This window comes from Ambystoma mexicanum, chromosome 5q (assembly GCF_040938575.1).
Source record: "Ambystoma mexicanum isolate Mex_15411 chromosome 5q, UKY_AmexF1_1, whole genome shotgun sequence".
Taxonomy (NCBI): Eukaryota; Metazoa; Chordata; class Amphibia; order Caudata; family Ambystomatidae; genus Ambystoma; species Ambystoma mexicanum.
This window is the reverse complement of record NC_090933.1, coordinates 785,824,096-785,841,870: the sequence shown is the minus strand read 5'-3', so window position 1 is coordinate 785,841,870 and position 17,775 is coordinate 785,824,096. Positions and strand designations below refer to the sequence as shown.

The 17,775-nt window shown below is 47.5% G+C and overlaps 1 protein-coding gene across 1 annotated transcript in view; it reads left to right on the top strand.

Moving 5' to 3' along the window:
* The window catches only part of ZFAND1 (zinc finger AN1-type containing 1), a 398,662-nt gene that overhangs the window by 232,594 nt on the left and 148,293 nt on the right, over positions 1–17,775 (top strand). Inside the window, exon 5 of the mRNA XM_069621276.1 lies at positions 5,366–5,457. Coding sequence (XP_069477377.1) covers positions 5,366–5,457 — 92 coding nt within the window. The remainder of the gene's footprint in view (positions 1–5,365; positions 5,458–17,775) is intronic.

The window sequence follows — 17,775 nt, the reverse complement described above, 5'->3', positions numbered from 1 at the left end:
TGCAATGTGTGGCCAGGTGGTTGTCTGAAGAAGAAACGGCTGAAACTAGGCTGTTATGTAAGGATCCTGCTCCCTACTTCCTTACAGATAGTGTGGTTACCTAAAACAAAGGTACTAGGAATGGCGAGGCTGCTGGTGCTTGGCTGGGAGGTGTGGCATAGAGCATGGCAGACTGTGAGATACTCAACTCCGTTCTCCATGCAGGTGCCGCTAGTGGCGCTATGCGGAGCGGACTCCCAAATGATAAAAGGGGTCCGTAGATACTGGGAACCGATGGGCCTGGCTACCCTTAGAGATATATGGCAGGAGGGGAAGGCATTGGACTTTCAGAGGCTAATAGAAGACAACGGGGTGCATAAGGGCCAACACATCACCTATTCCAGAATCATTAAACAAGTGCGAGAAAGGTGGCCTGCGGCAGTGCTTGCGGAACAACCTGATGCTACCATCGAGACGATGTACGACATCTCGGAGGGTGGGCATGAAATATACCGCATATATGAGCTACTGGGGACAAGAGTGGGGAAGGAGTTTCTCCAACTGAGGCGAGATTGGGAAGAAGAGGTGGGAGAACCCATGTCGGATGGGCAACGGGATAGAGCTCAAAGGTATCACAAGAAGGTGTCCCGAAATGCGAGGCTCCAGCAGATTCAATTATATGTCACTCATAGAGCATATTTGTCCCTCAGTAAAATTGCCAGGTTTGGTGGCCCGTTGACACAGAAATGCCCTAGGTGCGGGGAGGAGGATGTTGGGATGCTACACATGTTTTGGGCTTGCCCGGAGGTGGGAAGGTTTTGGACAGAACTGAAGATACGTTTGGCAGGAAAAGGGATTACGCTGGAGGTGGAGTCAGCTTGGGCATGTATGCTTGGGGGCTTTCCCAGACCATGTAACCTGTGGCACATTAGTAAGATGAAGGACCTGGCCTACATCCTGGCCAAACGGAGAATTGCAATGTGCTGGAAAGCAGCCATAGACCTAAAATAGAGATGTGGTGAGCTGACCTCATGAAGTGGGCAGAGGCAGAAACGGCTGCCTGGTACGAAGCGATCAGCAGGGTGGGGAGGAGGAGGTGGGACCCCCCTAATAGCATGGAGACAATTGGTGGCCTCAATGGTTGGCCACTCCCAGGCCGACCATAGTGATGAAGACACGGAAGAGATATGGGCAGTAGACACGCCTGAAGATGAACAGGCTGATGACATGGACACAGGGGCTCGAGTTAAAGGGGTGGGAGAGGGGAGGACAGAAGAGTGTATTCTGTAATGTAATGTTGTGAAACTTAAACACGGAAGTCCTAATTGTTTGTAATGTTTGGAGTGTTGTTATAAAATAATACAAATCTTTAAAAAATAAAAAACTTTGTGTGATTTTCCTGCGGAATTACTAACAAACTAGATTGTTGCCGCTATCCAGTCTGGTGAGATTACAGATGGATGGCGAGTTGTAGTAAATCAGTGTTTATTCCCTGCCACTGTCACTCCTACGCAGACCTACTCCTCCTTTGAATGCCTTGTCTGCCAACTCTCTCTCTCTCTTAGCCATTCCCTTACCGTGGCTACTATCTATCGGCTACCTGGTCAAATTTCCTCCTTCCTCTCTGAGTGGGCTGACCTCTCCTCCTCACTCCTGTCCTCAACCACTCAACTCCTCTTTCTTGGAGACTTCAATATCCACCTTGAAGCCTCCTGTCCTCCCTCTGGACTCGTTCGCGACCTCTGCGACTCTCTCTCACTCTCTATTCTCCCTCTAGGCCGACCCATTCTGCAGGGCACACTCTGGATGCTCTGATCTCTTCTGACCTTCCCTTCTCTGTCCCTCTCTCCACTCCTCTCTCCTGGAGTGATCTTTCTCCTATCCTCCCACCTCACCTTCCCTACCCCACAGGCAAAGCCACCCTCATCACTGCCACCCACTTTCGCGGTCATCCGACCCATGAAGCGCGTGTCAGTTGAGGCTTTCACTACCACCTTCTCGCCCCCCCCCCTCCCTCTTTGGCTGACTCCCACCCTGACACAGCCCTCTCCACATCTGATACCCTTGATATCCTTGCCCCTGTCATGAGAATCTGCCTGAAGCCCAAAGCCAAATGTAACTCCTGGTATGACTCGGATCTCGTCACCCTTAAACGCAAGTGCAGGGTGGCAGAGAGGAAATGGTGTGCTTCATGTTCATCCTCTGACAAACTGGCCTGCCGCCTGCTCCAAAGGCAATACCGGCTCACCGTTCTCACTAAGAAGAGAGCCCTTATCCAAGTCTGCATCTCTGCGGCATCTAAGAATTCGGCCGAACTCTTTAAAATCTGCAAGGAGCTGGCCAACCCTGCTGCAGTCTCCACCTCTCCTGTCCCCTCCCAGACCCTCTGCACGGCACTGGCCTCTCACTTCATTTCAAAAACTCAGGACATCCTGTCCTCACTCTCCTTCTATCACCTCCCCTCCTCTATTCCCTGCTCTCCCTCTGGCCCTTCTGCAGCCACCCCTCCTCCCTCCTTCTCTGCCTTTCCCCTTTTTTTCTGCTGACGAGGTTTCGAGATAAGCCCGATCTATGAAAGTCTCGTCAAAACAGGTCCACCCCTGTTCCTCCAAAACTATCAAGGACCACATCGACTCCCTGGCGCCTGCCCTGGCTGACTTCTGCAATCACTCCTTTGCCTCTGGAGTCTTGCTATCCCCCTTAAGCACTCCCTTGTGCACCCCCTTCTTAAGAAACCCTCTTCCGACCCCTCCTGCCCAGCTAACTATCGCCCAATCTCTATCACTCCCTTCCTGGGCAAGCTCCTGGAGAAACTGGCCATCTCCCAGCTTAATCTCCATGCTGAATCTGTTGGTAGTCTTCATGACCACCAGTCTGGCCAGAAGCATGGAAACTGCTCTCCTAAACATCAGTGAGGACCTGCTCTCAAACCTTGACTCTAACACCCCTTGTGTTCTCATTTTGCTCGACCTCTCTTCTGCCTTTGACAACCACACCATCCTGCTCAACCGTCTCCGTGATAACCTGGGTATCACTGGGCAATCTCTGGCATGGCTGACCTCCTTCCTCTCCAATCGACCCTCCCAGGTCCAACTGGGTTCCTTCCTCTCTGACATCTTTTTCTCTACCTGTGGTGTCCCCCAGGGATCTAACCTCTCCCCCTGGCTGTTCAACCAGTATCTGGCACTTCTTGCTCACCGCATCGCCGCTTTCTGTCCCAACTTTCAGTGCTATGCGGATGATACCTAGCTCATTTTCAGGCTACCCTCGGCCTCCTCTTCCCCTTCCCTTATCTCTGACTGTCTTTCTGCTATCCAGGAATGGTGTGCCGCCAACAACCTCTGCCTTAATGCCAGTAAGACTGAGATTCTACTTATCGGCACACCCACTCCCTCCTTCCATGCAGCTCTCTGGCCGGCCTCCCTTGGCCCTCTTCCTGCTCCTACCTGCAAGGCAAAAAACCTTGGGGTCATCTTTGACTCCAAACTCTCCTTCTCTCCTCACATATCTGACGTCTCTAAGAAGTCACACTACCAGCTACACCTCCTCAGAGGTATCCTTCCTTTCCTCTCCTTCGCCCAGAAGCTCACTGTCTCCAGAGCCCTGGTTCTCTCGAAGCTGGACTACTGTAACAGCCTCTATCTAAATCTTCCTGCCTCTACTCTCTGCCCTTTGCAACTCATCCAGAACAGGACTGCGAGACTTGTCCTTGGCCTCAAGCCCAGGGACCGTATCTCTCCAGGACTGAAATCGCTACACTGGCTCCCACTGGTTGCGAGGATTAAGTTCAAAACCCTCTGCATTGTCCACAAGGCCTTCTGGGGCCTTGGGCCAAAATACCTTCAACTCTCTCTTCCTAAATATCTTCCTTCTCGAGCTCTTTGCTCATCCACCTCCAACTACCTCAGGGTCAGCCGCTTCTCCAAGCAACGAGCTGGGGGTAGATCTCTCTCCGCAGCAGCTGCCTCCCTCTGGAACAGCCTTCCTGCCTCCCTGAAACTTGAGGAGAACCATCTCCGGTTCCGGAAGCACCTCAAAACCTTCCTCTTTGCCTCCGCTTTCTCTCCCGCTCTCCCCTGCTAAAATCACTGAACCTGCACTGACTCTGCAACTGGGCCACTCACCGATCTCGGTCCTTGGCCCAGCCACTCTTCACTGCACTGCCTACCTGCACTACGGGACTGTCTCTGTATCCTACAGCCCCTTCTCCCGGCACTTACCTTGCACTTGCCACCAGCTGGCCCTTTTATGTATCTTGTATTCTACTAACCATGTACTGCACTTTCCTTGCACTTGCCACCAGCTGGCCCTATTATTTGACTTTTATCTTGTATTCTACTAACCATGTACTGCACTTCCCCTTCCCCTTGCACTTTTCCCAGTCCCCCTACCCTTGCACTTGCGCGATCAGAATGACACCTGGCCTAGTAGGATCGTTGTCTGTCTCCCCTTGTCCACCCTCCCCCCACCTGGTCGCGCCTTGAAACACTTGTGTATAGGCGCGTTACAAATGCCATATCATATCATGTTTTGAGTCCATGGGGATTTTTTAGGATTTCCCATGAGAAGTAATTCTGCTGCAATGAATCAGCTGCTTTTTATATCCTGTGTGCTGGCGGTAAATCTTCCACTTGAACTCCGAACTCGCAGTTTGGTAGTGCAGTAAAGCCAACCGTAATCCCCTTACCATCAAACATGGTGGTGCATTGGAATTACTGCCCAAATTTGGCCACATTGCTGAACTCGGAAAGAGGCCGATAGAGCTTAATTAATATTATACATTTTAAATTGTCTGAAGCAAACTGTTTTTAATGGTAATGATATTGGGCCTCATTACGACCCAGGGGGAGGACCATGGTGCTATTAGCACCATGGTCCATGGCGGAATGGTGGATTACCACCCCATTCCGAGGTTGGTGGGGCGGTAATTCCCCATGCTGCCATGGCCCTTCCACATTCCCATTTTTGCTCCATAGGGCTCAATGGGAATGGGGAAGGCGCTAATAACGGTACCACAAATTGCGGTACCGTTATTAGCACCAAAGCCCCTTTGCGGGTCCCTACTTTAACGGCTGGAAAAACCATTGTTAAGGTCGGGTCCCGCAAAGGGATCTCGTAATCTGGCGTTAAGGGTTTAACGGCGCTGACACCTTTTACGGCCGTTAAACCCTTATCGCCAGGGTGGTAAGGAGGCCCATTGTGTCAAAAATGAGCATGTAAACATGTTGTAGAAATGCATTGAAACCATGTTATCTGGAAACACTTGTGTATAGGCGTGTTACAAATGCCATATCATATCATATCAATGTTAATGATCATTGCATATGAAAATGGCGATTATTGAAGAATAATTTCTGCTCACCATTGTCTATTGCACTTTTCACAGGCATCGTCATCAATCAGACCATGAATGTGAGAAGCTGGAATCCCCTCAACCTCGCATGGCTGCCACTCAACAACTTGTCAAAGACATAATAGGTAAACATCCCTTTTTCAGCGTAAACGTTTTTTGCTTCTCTGAACTGCAGCTCACGCTTTACGTACAAAGCACATGGCCAATGAAGATTCCCCCTGCTAATAGCGCAGGGAGCTCTTGATTCTATTAAAGACAAGGAGATGAGTGAGCATTATGCTTCATCTTCTTATTTTATTACTCCAGCAGTTTCAACAAATTGATAACATTCTTTTAATCCTTTCATAAAAACAATGTGTATATATATATATATATATATATATATATGTATGTATATATATAATTTTATTTTTTTCAAAACTTCTTTTCCGATCAGCCTTAGGTCTCTGTATCCCAGTGTCCTGGCCATGTGACCTATTCCTTCCTCTTCCTGTACACCTCCTCTTCTTTGACTGCTTCCAACTGCGATCTTAATAATAACTGAACTGCCAACTTGTTCCCCAAAGTCTCTGAACTGTAGAGCTCTGCTGAATCGATCCCTTGCATTCTAACTTGCGATCTTGATCAACGTGTCCCGTTCTTTTCTCGAACCCCCTCATCTGTTCTTCTGATCATCTCCTACAGATGGAAACAACAGTACATGTTAGGGCGGCAGATCCACACCCTATTCTGAGAGGGAACCGTGTTAATTATACAGATACATATCACATTACAATTCGTTATGATTCAGTCTCACCCGTGTATCTAGGGCAGAAAAGTAATGCTCGCCTGCTTGTCTTTAATATAATCAAGAGCTCCCTGCGCTATTAGCAGGGGGAATCTTCATTCTACGTCAAGACGGTGGCGAGCATTATGCTTGTTCAAAGCTTCTTACTATAGCTTCTGCTAGTGTGTTAATCGGTCTAAAATAAAAACGTTCTGAACTTGTTATCACTCGCCCAATCAGCTGCTTTCAGTATATCTTGCAACGTTGCACTCTGCCTCAATGCCTTCAATGCTATTGCGCCTCGTACTGAGTGTGCTCCAAATTTTGCCATGTCTATTTCTGCTAGACTCATCTAACCCTTCTTGCTATGGTGGCTGTCGCTACGCCCTTATGCGGCTTCCTTCGCGATATAAGCAATTGTGTCGTCCCCATCGGTCTCAGTTCCACTGTCTTATTCCCATATTCTTTTATACATGCGGCTACGCACCATTTTGGGTGTTCTTGCACATATGGATATGTTTTTGTGGAGGAATCTGTTTTCGCTCTCCTGGCCAAATGGAAAGTCACTCCATCTGGTCCATATACCATTCTGTCTGTTTCTGGAGCCCTGACATCTGCTACTCTTATACATGATACCATACATAGTAGCATTGCTAATTTTCCCGACAATCTGTCTAATGGTAGGTATCTAATGCTGGGCCAGTCTGCTAATAGCTGTAGTACGACTGTTAGTTCCCATAGGGACTCGTATCTTGGTTCTGGTGGCTTCCTAAATCTTATCCCTTTTAGAAGTCTAATCACTGCTACATTCTCCCCTACTGGGACTCCTTTGATGGGCGTATGTTCTGCTGATGTTGCAGATCTATATACTCCTATCGTTCTGTAGGCTTTGCCGTCCTGTAGTAGTTCTGCTAAGAAGTTTAGTATCTCTACTAAAAGGGGAAGAAACCGGATGAAAACTTCTCCTTTTGCACCACCTTGGCCATCTGCTCCACGCTGCGTCATAGCTCCTTCTAGTCGACGGGGCCCATGACTCTGTGATGAGGCTCGCAGCTTGCGCTGAAATTCCTGGGAGATTCCAGCGTCTCCTGCTATCCTGCACGCCATCAGCGGCAGTGTCCCCTTCACTCTGAGGGTGACACGACCCAACTGGGTCCGTGAGCAGGTTTTCTCTTTGAGGCAACATTCTCGGATAGTCGTATATTAACTCCATAAGCGCTGGAAACCAGACTTGTGACTTCCATATCGGAACTACTGTAATCAGATTCGCTGCTTCTCTGTGCACTTTCGTTAAGACTCTGCTTATCATTACGAATGGAGGAAACGCATATAGTGTCTCTTCTCTCCAATCTTTCAGGAAGGCATCCGTCCCTGCTGCCGCTGGGTCCTGCCTCCAGCTGAAAAATCTGTTCTTCTGTGCGTTCAGTCTGGACGCAAACAGATCAGAGTGAATTGGCCCCCACAGTTATTCTATCTGCTGAAAGATTGTTCTGTCCAGCATCCAGTTGCTGGAGTCTGTTAAATGTCTGGAGTTACAGTCTGCCACTACATTCTTGATGCCTGGTAAATATTCTGCTATCACTGCTGTTCCTGACTCCAGGCAGGCGTGCCAAAAATCCTTGGCTATATCCGCTAATATTCTGGACTTCGTTCCACCTAAATGATTTGTGTATCTGACTGCTGAGATGTTGTCCATCTTCAGTAGGATACATTAATTCACTTTATCCTTCGCAAAGGCTTTGATCGCGAAAGAGCCGGCCAATAGTTCTAGGCAGTTTATGTGCAGTCTGAGTTCCTCCAAACTCCATCTGCCTCCTGTTTGGAGTTCCCCACACCGGCTCCCCAGCCTGCTCTGCTGGCGTCCGATTCTATTACCATGTCTGGGTGGTCGCCGAAAGTGGCTCTGCCGTTCCATGCCTCCATGTGCTGTAGCCACCACTCCAACTCTGTTCTGTACTCTTGGTCTAGGGGCACTAGTTGGTGGTAGTTGAGGCCCTGCTGTAGATGTCTTATTTTCAGTCTCTGCAGTGCTCGATAATGCAGGGGCCCTGGAAATATCGCTTAAATTGATGCTGCAAATAGGCCTACAATTTGTGCGATCGTCGGCAGTGAAGTGGCCGGTCTGCTGAGACAGTTCCTTATTTCTCTTTTTATATCCGGGATCTTCCTTTTCGGTAGCTCCAGGGTCGCTGTCCTGGTATCTATGCTGAAACCCAGGAACTCTATCCTCTTTGCTGGTATCATCTCTGACTTCTCTCGGTTCACTAGAAAACCTAGTGAGGCTAAGAGGTTTGCTACTCAGCTGGTCTTGTAGCGAAGTATGTCTTCGCTGCTTTCCATTAGTAGGATGTCGTCTAGATAGATAATGATCCGTATCCCTGTCTCTCCGATCGCTGCTGCTACAGGCTTCATTAGTTTCATAAACGCCCAGGGCTCTGACGCTAGTCCAAATGGCATTGTCGCAAACTGCCATAATTGCCCGTCCCAGTCGAACGCTAGGAAGGGGCGGTATTCTCTTTGTACTGGAATCGTAAGGGATGTGTCCTTCACTTCTATTCTTGCGAGCCAGTCACCCTGTCTGAGCGTGTCTCTTAATTGGTGAGTACCTTCCATCTTGAAATGGTTGTACACTACCCACTTGTTCATGTCTTTCAAATTTATGACTGGTCTCACTTTGTCTTTTCTGTGAACCAGAAACATTTTGCTTATGAACCTCGGGGTCTCGCACGGCTCGATTGCTTGTTTCTTTACTAGATTCTGTAGTTCTGCATGTAACAGGTCTCTCTCTGATCGCGCTGCTACTATTGTCTGGGGGCTTTGTACTGGGATGGGGTCTGGGTAAATTGTATGTGCAATCCTCTGACTGCAAAACCCACGCGTCGTTGGAAAGTGCGCGCCAGTTTTCCCAGTATCTCGCTGTCCTTCCTCCTACTGATGGATATGTCAATGTTCTCACCTGTGGGGAAGTTGTGTCCTCTTCCCTGACCTCTGCCTCACCTTCCTCTGGGGAAGCGACCTCTGGGTTGGAAGAAGGTGTCTGGCTGCTTATTCTCCCAGTATTGTGCTCTGTTTGATTGAGGCCTTCTGGACGTCTGATAGCGACTGGTCGCTCGACCTCTGTACCGACCGGTCCCTCCGAAAACTCTTCCAGGGAAGATCTTTTTTATGGAGGCTCGTGCTTTCTCCAGGGAGGTGTAGGTCCCTACGAATCTCCCCATCTCTTTTCCAAAGGTCTCACCAAACAGCAGCCCTTGCGCTGCTTAGCCCGCTTCGTAAGAGGACAGGTCTCCTAATTTGTGGTCTATTTTTAGCAGTAATCCTCTTCTGCGTTCAGAGGATATCATGCAATTGGCATTACCCAACAGACACACAGCTCTCTGCGCCCAGTTTGCTAACACCTCTGGGTTCACTTCTTCCCCGGTGTCATTCACTCACTCCGCCAAGTCCTTAATCTTGGCTAGCAGACCTGCCAGATCTAGGACATTCTCTTGGCAACTCCTCCATGAGCGGTCGATCCCTTTCCTGGGGTCCCTGTTCGATTTGGTGACAAACGCCAGCATCTTGGTGTCTTGTTCTGGTGCTTCCGCTACTTTGCTTGGAAGCTCAGGTCTTCGGCACTCCACCCTCATCCTTTGCCTCACCTCTTTCTCAAGTGCCTTGCGCAGTCTTTGCGTCATATATCTTGCAACTCTTGGGGAGGGCACCCATTCTGAGGATTTCGGGTTCCTAATCTCTTCTGGCTGAAACATATCTGAGGTTTCTTCGTCCTCTATATTGTTTAGTTTCCTCAGCCTCTTCTTTGGTGGCGGCAGACTTCCTTCGTCCCCTTCCTTATCAGCTTCCTCTTGTGAGAAGGTTGGGGATTCTGCAAGTTTCTCTTCAGGGGGAACCTCTTCCTCTGTGTCGCCCATATTCTCTTCCCCTGGGTAGGGGGTGATGAGGCTCGGCACCACCTACTTAGTCATAAAGGCTTCTTTCAGCCTATTGAACGCATTGGCCACCTCTGGGGCCTTTGGATCTGCCCCTTCTGATTGGCCCGGGGGGTCAGAAGAGTTCTTGCTCTTCCGGGCCTTATTACACCCCTGTGGGCCCTCTGGCGTGGCCCCTGTGGAGGTGCTTGCTCGTGGTGGGGTGCTTCTGTCTCTTTGGCTCAGGAATATTTCAATAGTTTCCAGCCTTTCCTGGAGGGGTCTGACCCCTTGAGCCACTGCCTCTGAGTGATTCACCCAGCACTTCTTTGAAGCTGTGAGCCAAGTCTTCTGAGTACAAGGCTTCTTGCTCTTCCTCACTCCATTCAAACTCAGCCATACTGTGTGCTGGTAGGTGCCTATAAATACCTTCTCAGGTGTGTTGGCATGTCCACTATTCACTCTGACCCTTTGAGGCTGCACCTGTGCTGTCAATCTGCTCTTTATTCCTACAGTGCAGGACACTGTAATCAGGGTATGCTCAGGATCGAGCTGTAAAGCGTGTATTTTTACTTTTTCCTCCTTTACGGAGTCTCTGTGGCTTTTCTTAATATTTACGATCTGTCGCTGAAGGGAGACAGGGGCGCAATGCCCGTGAAGCGTTTTGGCCCCTCCTTTTCCAAAGGAGGGGGCTTCGCACTTCATCCAATACTCTTGGCAGCTTTCCTGGCTTTTAAGTCCTGCCCCCGTGAAGGTTGGGGCTGTGCGCGCGGCTCTCTGAGAGCGGCTCCTTTGCACTCTGCTTTGCTCCGCCCCCACGAGGGTGGGGGCTTCTCGCTCACTCGCGTCTTACGCAAGTGAGGGTAAGCAGCTCTGACAGGCCTTCGGAGCCTGCTCTGTTCCCACGAGGGTGGGGCTCTTTGCTCACTCGCATCACACACAAGTGAGCCCGCAGGCCTCTGGCGAGCCCCCGGAGGGCTGCATATGCAGCACGGGCCGCCTTGATCTTATAAAAAAGGTTTAAACAGTCCTTTTTACGCTGCGCGGTCCCTGCGCACTAATGTAGTGTCAGCCCACAGTCTCATAACCTACAATATTTCAATGGGCCTCATTACGAGTCCGGCAGTAACCTGCCGGTTTTTCCAGCTCGGTTCCCATTCAATGGGAATGGGGACCATGGAAACACCGGCACCATCTCGTGATGGTGCCGGTGTTTCCACATCCGCCTACAGGCGGACGGTGTTAAACCCGCCAGGTCAGACCTGGCGGGAATGACACCTCCGCCTGCAGGACTCGAGATCACCCGGTATGGAAACAGCGGTGGCAGCGGCTTTACCGCCACCGTTATTTCCATACCAGGTGACTCGTAATGAGGCCCAATATAAAGTTATCTATGTCAATACCCTCATACAAATGCTGTCTAACTACGCACCTACATGAAAAAGGGTACTTCTCTCTGGAGAGCAGGAAAAGTAACGGAGGTGTACAGGAAGAGGAAGGACTAGGTCACATGGCCAGGACACTGGGATACAGACACCTACGACTGATGGGAAATGAAGTTTTTGAATAAAAAAATATCTATAGCTATATATATTGTTTTAATGAAAGGATTAAAAGAATTGTATTAATTTGTTGAAACTGCTGGAGAGTATTAAAATAAGAAGATGAAAAATAATGCTCGCCTCCGTCTTGACATAGAATTACGATAACCACATGACTGTGAAAGTCCATTGCTTATTCCCGATTTCCCAAGAACCATCTGCTCACAGTTTTTGGTAATTAAAAACTTACTTTGCAGCATTTAACTGTGTCGTTCTCGGGCCACGCTCAATTCTCATCTGGCATGAAAAAAGAAAGAGGGCCCAGGACCTCTTGCCATTTTAATAACATGGTGGCCATTTTCTTTTAGTTGTTACATTTTTCCTTTTGGTAAACTAATGCACACGCCAACCCATTCACTAACGAGCATTGTCAAAGCCAACAGTTTTGGCTTTTGTATAAGTACTAGGTATTTGCCAGGCAGAAAGCAGTGTTTTAGTTAACACTTTATTTGTTGTGTGAAGGAATGTGTTTGTTTGTGAAATACTTCATTTCCAGTGAATGTTGGTGGTAACCTTCATATTGGCTTTCTCGTTGTTTTCATGAATAGTAGCCTAACTTTTAAAGCATGTTATTTTAGCTTGTGTCAACTATTTGTGTGCTTTGCCTGTTTTACTGTATGCCATTTGTGTGCGTGTGTTGTTGTATGTGCATATTGTGTTTACTCGTATTCCTAATGCTTGTTTTTATCTGCATATTCCAAGCATGTTTTCTGTGCTCCTTTCATTCCATGCGTATTAGATGTGCACATTATGCTTATCCATATGGCGAGCATTTAGTTAGTAGGAGCCTAATAATGTTGTATAATGTGTCCATTAAGCTGACACATACTGTATGTGCGTGCGTATTGAGGTCCCTTATTTCTCCATGCATATTGTGGCACCTTACATTCTGTACATACTGCATATGCGCAGTGTACTTATGCATAATCCGAGCCGCCTTGTGTCGGTGTGTATTTTCTGTGCATAGTGTGTTTACTTGTATTACAAGCGTATTGTATGTGCGTACTTTCATTCAGAGCCCTAGCACGGCTATAGTTCCAGCGAATCCTAACATGCAAGCATAATCCGGCAGGACTGTATTTCTGCACCATCTCTGCAAATCCGAATTACAGAAACATTTTTGAGATTTAAAAAAAATTACATTTCGAGCTTGGCCCATTTCATTTTGAAAATTATTGTGGTATGTACCAATCCCATGTGCCCAAAATATTGCGAAACAAAGCAGAAACAATGATATTCATCCGAATTCAGTACATTTTGGGGGTTTATGGAAAACACTGCAAAAAAGACCTATCTTTCAACATTCTTTTTTATTTTTTACATGAAAACGTCTATAAAATGTGACCAAATTGTGTGCGAGTGTTTCGTGTTGGCCAGATGAGTAGCTTGCCAAATGTATTCATGGACAAGGTAAACTGTATCCGAGGAGAAACATTTTAATTTTCCAATGTGAAGTGTCTTTTAACCTTCACTACCGTATCGGTCTTGTCACACTAATAATATATCTATATATTTTTTTTTTTACTTTTCCACTTAAGAAGGAGTGTTAGGGAGAACACTTACGTAAGCAGGGCGGTTTACTAGGAATTCACAGACATCGAACTCATGGAAGGCCTATCTTCTTCCCAATCCCAAAGAAACGCAAGTCCAGACAAGAAGCAAGTTCAACTGAGGTTTATTACAGCCAACAAACCAACAGGGATCAAATGCGCATAGGCAAATCCAGGCACAGCTTGAGGGACTTTGGCTCGCAGGCCAGTTTTGATAGACTATTACGTCACAAGTAAGTCACACCCTGGGCCCTTCTCCAGCAACTCCACTCCGGATAGGCTATTGAGTGGTAGTCTCAATTATACCTGCAAGATGTCCATAGTAGTTGACATGATAGTCAAATGACCAGTACATGTAGACGCACCCACCTCCAGGTTTGCACCAAACCCAGTTCTCTACGGATTGCATGGGTTGTCTACCTCCACTCTTGATGGAAATACGTCAGACTCTATCTTTTCTCTCTGCCTTTCTCTTTCCTTCACAATATCATCCATTGCTCTCCCAGTCTCCATTTCTATGAGAACTTGCATCCCTATTGCTTTTTCTGCAGCCTTCTTGCACCTGCCAATACATATCTTAATCCCACACAGGGATGCTGCTCCCAGCGCTAGATCTCCAACTATAACTTTCAAACCATCAGCCAGCCAGGACGGCATCCATGACCAGAGATATGCCAGCCAGCTCTCGTCTTTCCATGTTCCTCTTCCTTCGTCTTCCATTTTTGCCAATTGTGTAACTGCGTCTGAGAGAGTTCTGTTATCTTCATTGTTGTCAGGTATGAATGTGCAACAGGAACTTCCTATCTTTGCCTAAACTCATCCTTCGATAGCTGTGAGGAGATCCAGAATGTATCTGTTCTGGAGCGCCACAAACCTTATCTCTCGGAGCTCTTCTTTTATGTCATTGAACCCTTTCACCGTCTAGTTTATAGTTGCCATCAACTCCCAGCGAGTGATCTGTAACCATTTGGCATTTGCGTATATGTCTGTACTCTGGAGATTAGTGATGTGAAGAATATTTGTGTTCTGCTGAACAGTCTGTGTGATGCTGGTATTTCGTCCAATGCTGCTTCTGACTTCCCTGAGAAGTAATTCCTCCCTCTCTTCCTTCTTTTCTGCCGGTCAGTGTTGTCTGTTTGGACAGATGGCCCAGTATGCAACAATCTTTTCTTTCTCTTGTTGTTTTCCATTTTTGGGAAGTCTTCAAGCTTTACGTCCTTCTTCGGTACCACCAATGAAGGCATGTTGACATGTGCTAGGTAGCATATTCCTCCCCAGTTTGGCGGCAGCTTGTCATATGCTTTGGATTCCCAAGCCCAATAGTGGTCCATCAGCACTGTTGCTCCTGCTCCCATTTCTGGTATTTTTTCTATCCTTTGGCATCCTACATCTTCATCGCTATTGTGTTGATAACAGAGAGCTGGTGTCTTCAGGGGAATTATAGGCAGTGGCCCAGCTTCATTGTCCACCCATGTCACTAAGTTTGCGCTTCTGTCCCATTCCTTGAGGCATTTGACATTTTCTTCTTGTACCTTATTTACTGCAGATTTTACCAAAGTCAGAGGCCTTGCTTCCCACTACTCCTTCTTCCCATCCATAATTAGTATATACTCTTCCATAGATCAGTATCAGCGGCCTTTACCAGCAACCACGTTCTCCTCCTATTTCCTTTACTCTTGTCCATGGACATGGCAAGTATTCTAATGTGATAGTCTTTGTTTCTCCTTTCTCTGGTCTTCGGTTATGTATTGCAACCCTTCACTTAGCTGCCAGTAATTGTTTAACATGCATAATGTCTGTTAGGCAGAAACCTGTGCGGTTCCCTTAGGGACCACTGCAAAAAGGTTTAAAACTACAGGTGTTAGCAGTAAACCCAATTGGTAGCAGTCTGCACCACCCAGATTTACCTGGTAGCTGTGGCTGAGCAGTCAGACCTCTCTCAAGAAGAGTTAGGCAGTATATAGAGTTTACTCAATAGGGCTAAAAATACAGTAGCACAAGCAAACACTGACCAGAGCTTGGGTATAAAAGTATATAATTATTTATTTAAAAACACACTTGTAAAAATAAACTGGCACTAATATGTCAAGCAAGTTCAAACACAGTCACTAGAAATGTATACACCTCCCTAATTAATTATTTGACAAGTCTAGGTTAAGACACCACTTATTTAGCAAAACAGAGGTGAGCGCGTAAACCTAGATGGCACTCCAATAATTTGTTTAAAAAGGGAGAGAAAAGGCAGAATAGGAAAATCACACAGTACCAACACTTTTAAGAACCCACAGCAAGTCAGGAAAGGCAGGGTCTACTGTAGAGCAAAAAGTTCATAGGCCAGGCCCACTCTCGGAGAGAGCAAGGCGGAATGTGCCCAAGGTCACACAGTGGAAATGCACTCAAAGTCTTTGCAGGAAAGTCAAAAAAGAGGTTGGATCAAGTTAGAAAGGTAATGTTAACAGGTCCGAGATCACCCAAGGATAGAGAGTCAAGGATTTACGGGACACCTTGGACAGTCTGTTGCAAGGGAGACCAGGCGGGACACAGTACCTGAAATGGTGAGAAAGCTCCAGCAGGGGCAGTTGTTCCTGGCAGCGGGTGCAAGTCGGTGCTTCGTCCAGGGGAAGAGAACATCTCGACGTGGAGGAAAGCTGGAGGTCTTTGCACTGCCAGGGAAGAAAGCAGCCGTGGAGTTTCCCGGTTAAAAGGTACTACCCTTTTATTCATGGTAGTGGTGAAGCGTGGCTATCCGGCCGTCGGGGTGCTTGGCACGGGCGATTCGACCACCAGACGATCCAGGAAGGCGAAAAGGCCGAACTGGTTGGTCCCACCGCTCAAAGGGAAGAAGACTCTCCTGGAAGAAGATCTTCTCTGTCGTCGGGAAAGTGGTGAGTTTCGTACAGCAGGGCTCCACCGGTGGTGTCATCGTTGTAGATGGCTCAGCTTCTCCCCTCTTTGGATTCTTTAGGTCCTGTGGCGACTTCTGAAGTTCCAGTCCCCAAAGCCCTGCTTTTATGCAGAAAACCCCCATTCATCAGCCTAGCTGTCAATCAAACATGCTAAGTGGTGAGCCAGGCGGCTCACCACTGGGCCAATCACACAAGAGTGCGACTTGAGTTGCCAAGGCAACTCAGTCCAGGGTGCCTATCCCCCCTCCTCCCACACATCCTGTAGACCCAGACAGAGTGGCACCACCTTTGGAGCCTTCTGTGCAGAAGCCCGCCAAAAGTGGAACAAAGGGCTCGACTTGGATTAGGGTTTCAGAGGCGAACACAAACGCCATTTTAAAACAGAGTCATGGCAAAAAGACCCAACCGGGGAATAAATATTAAATAAATAACTCAGCGGTATCTTTAACATTGCACCAAAAAGTGGTGTGTTTAAAATGAATGGGAAAATCCCATAGGAAATATTCCAGTGGAATATTTTGCATGGTATCCACTGCCACCAGCCAGAAACTCGACAAGGGGGGGACTGGCTAGTGCCCCCTTGGAAAACAGACCCAGGGGCAATCGAATTACCCCTAGCAGTACTTCCACAATATGATGGTTTGTACTGGTTCTGTTCTCAATTTAAAACTAGTAAAGTCAATGGTGACAGTAGTCAGTCCCAGGGTATGGAGTCTATGTTTGGGGGTCACTATGACACCCCTGTGTTACTGCACTGAGGGTGCTGTGTAACACATATACCAAAAACACATGAAGCCCTATGGAGTAAAAGACCCCATAGCCCATAAAACACATTACATAGTCAAAGGACATTCTCAAATCATGCCTAAGAGTGGGAGAAAAAGAGTCTCACTCTTAGCAGGAGAAAAAAATAAACCCCAAAAATCCAGCAAAGCTGCTGGGGGACTCACTAGGTTTGGGAAATTAGCCTTTACAGAGAATTCTCCCTAATAATGTCTTAATGTAATTGTCTTGGTATGGACCAACATTGCAGTGGGTATTTCAGTGGTTTGGGAGCGCCTGACCATAGGGTGGCCAGTAGTGTCTAGTTCAGGGGTATTTGGAATATTTGCATGTTCGGTTTGAGGGGCCCAGGCTTGCTTAGCGTTGTGCTATGCTTTGGTAACGCTCTCCAGATCTTCTTGGTCCTGGGAAAGTTTGGATGCGAGTCAGGATTAACGGCACTAGACTCTGCCTCAGTTGTTGTCACCACTGATTAGTCAGGTGCCTTCACAGGATACTGTCTGACCCCTCCTTAACTTCCTGTTCTTGTCTATTACCTGTTTCTCCATTCTTGAATCCTCCTCTTTGCTCCTCAACACCCTGCAATGATCAGTTATTTTTTCTCTTACCTCATAGCTCCTCTTCCTTCATGGCCCCTTCTTGATGCCTCCTCTCCTGAGACTCCTCACTTCTAATGTGTTTCTGGCATTCACCCTCCTTTACTCTTTCTTATTCCTTCGTTCCTTGTTTCAATTTTCTTCCTGCCCACTCGTCTTCCTCTTCTTCACTAGCTTTATCTTTGCACGGTCCGCTGCCTCCTCTGATAATCCATCTCTCCAGCTCTTTTCAGTCTCCTCTTTTGAACACCTTCATTGTAAAAGTATGTTATGTTATATTATGGGAATTTCTAAAGTGCACGGCCACTCTAGGGTATCTTGGCGCAAGAGGGC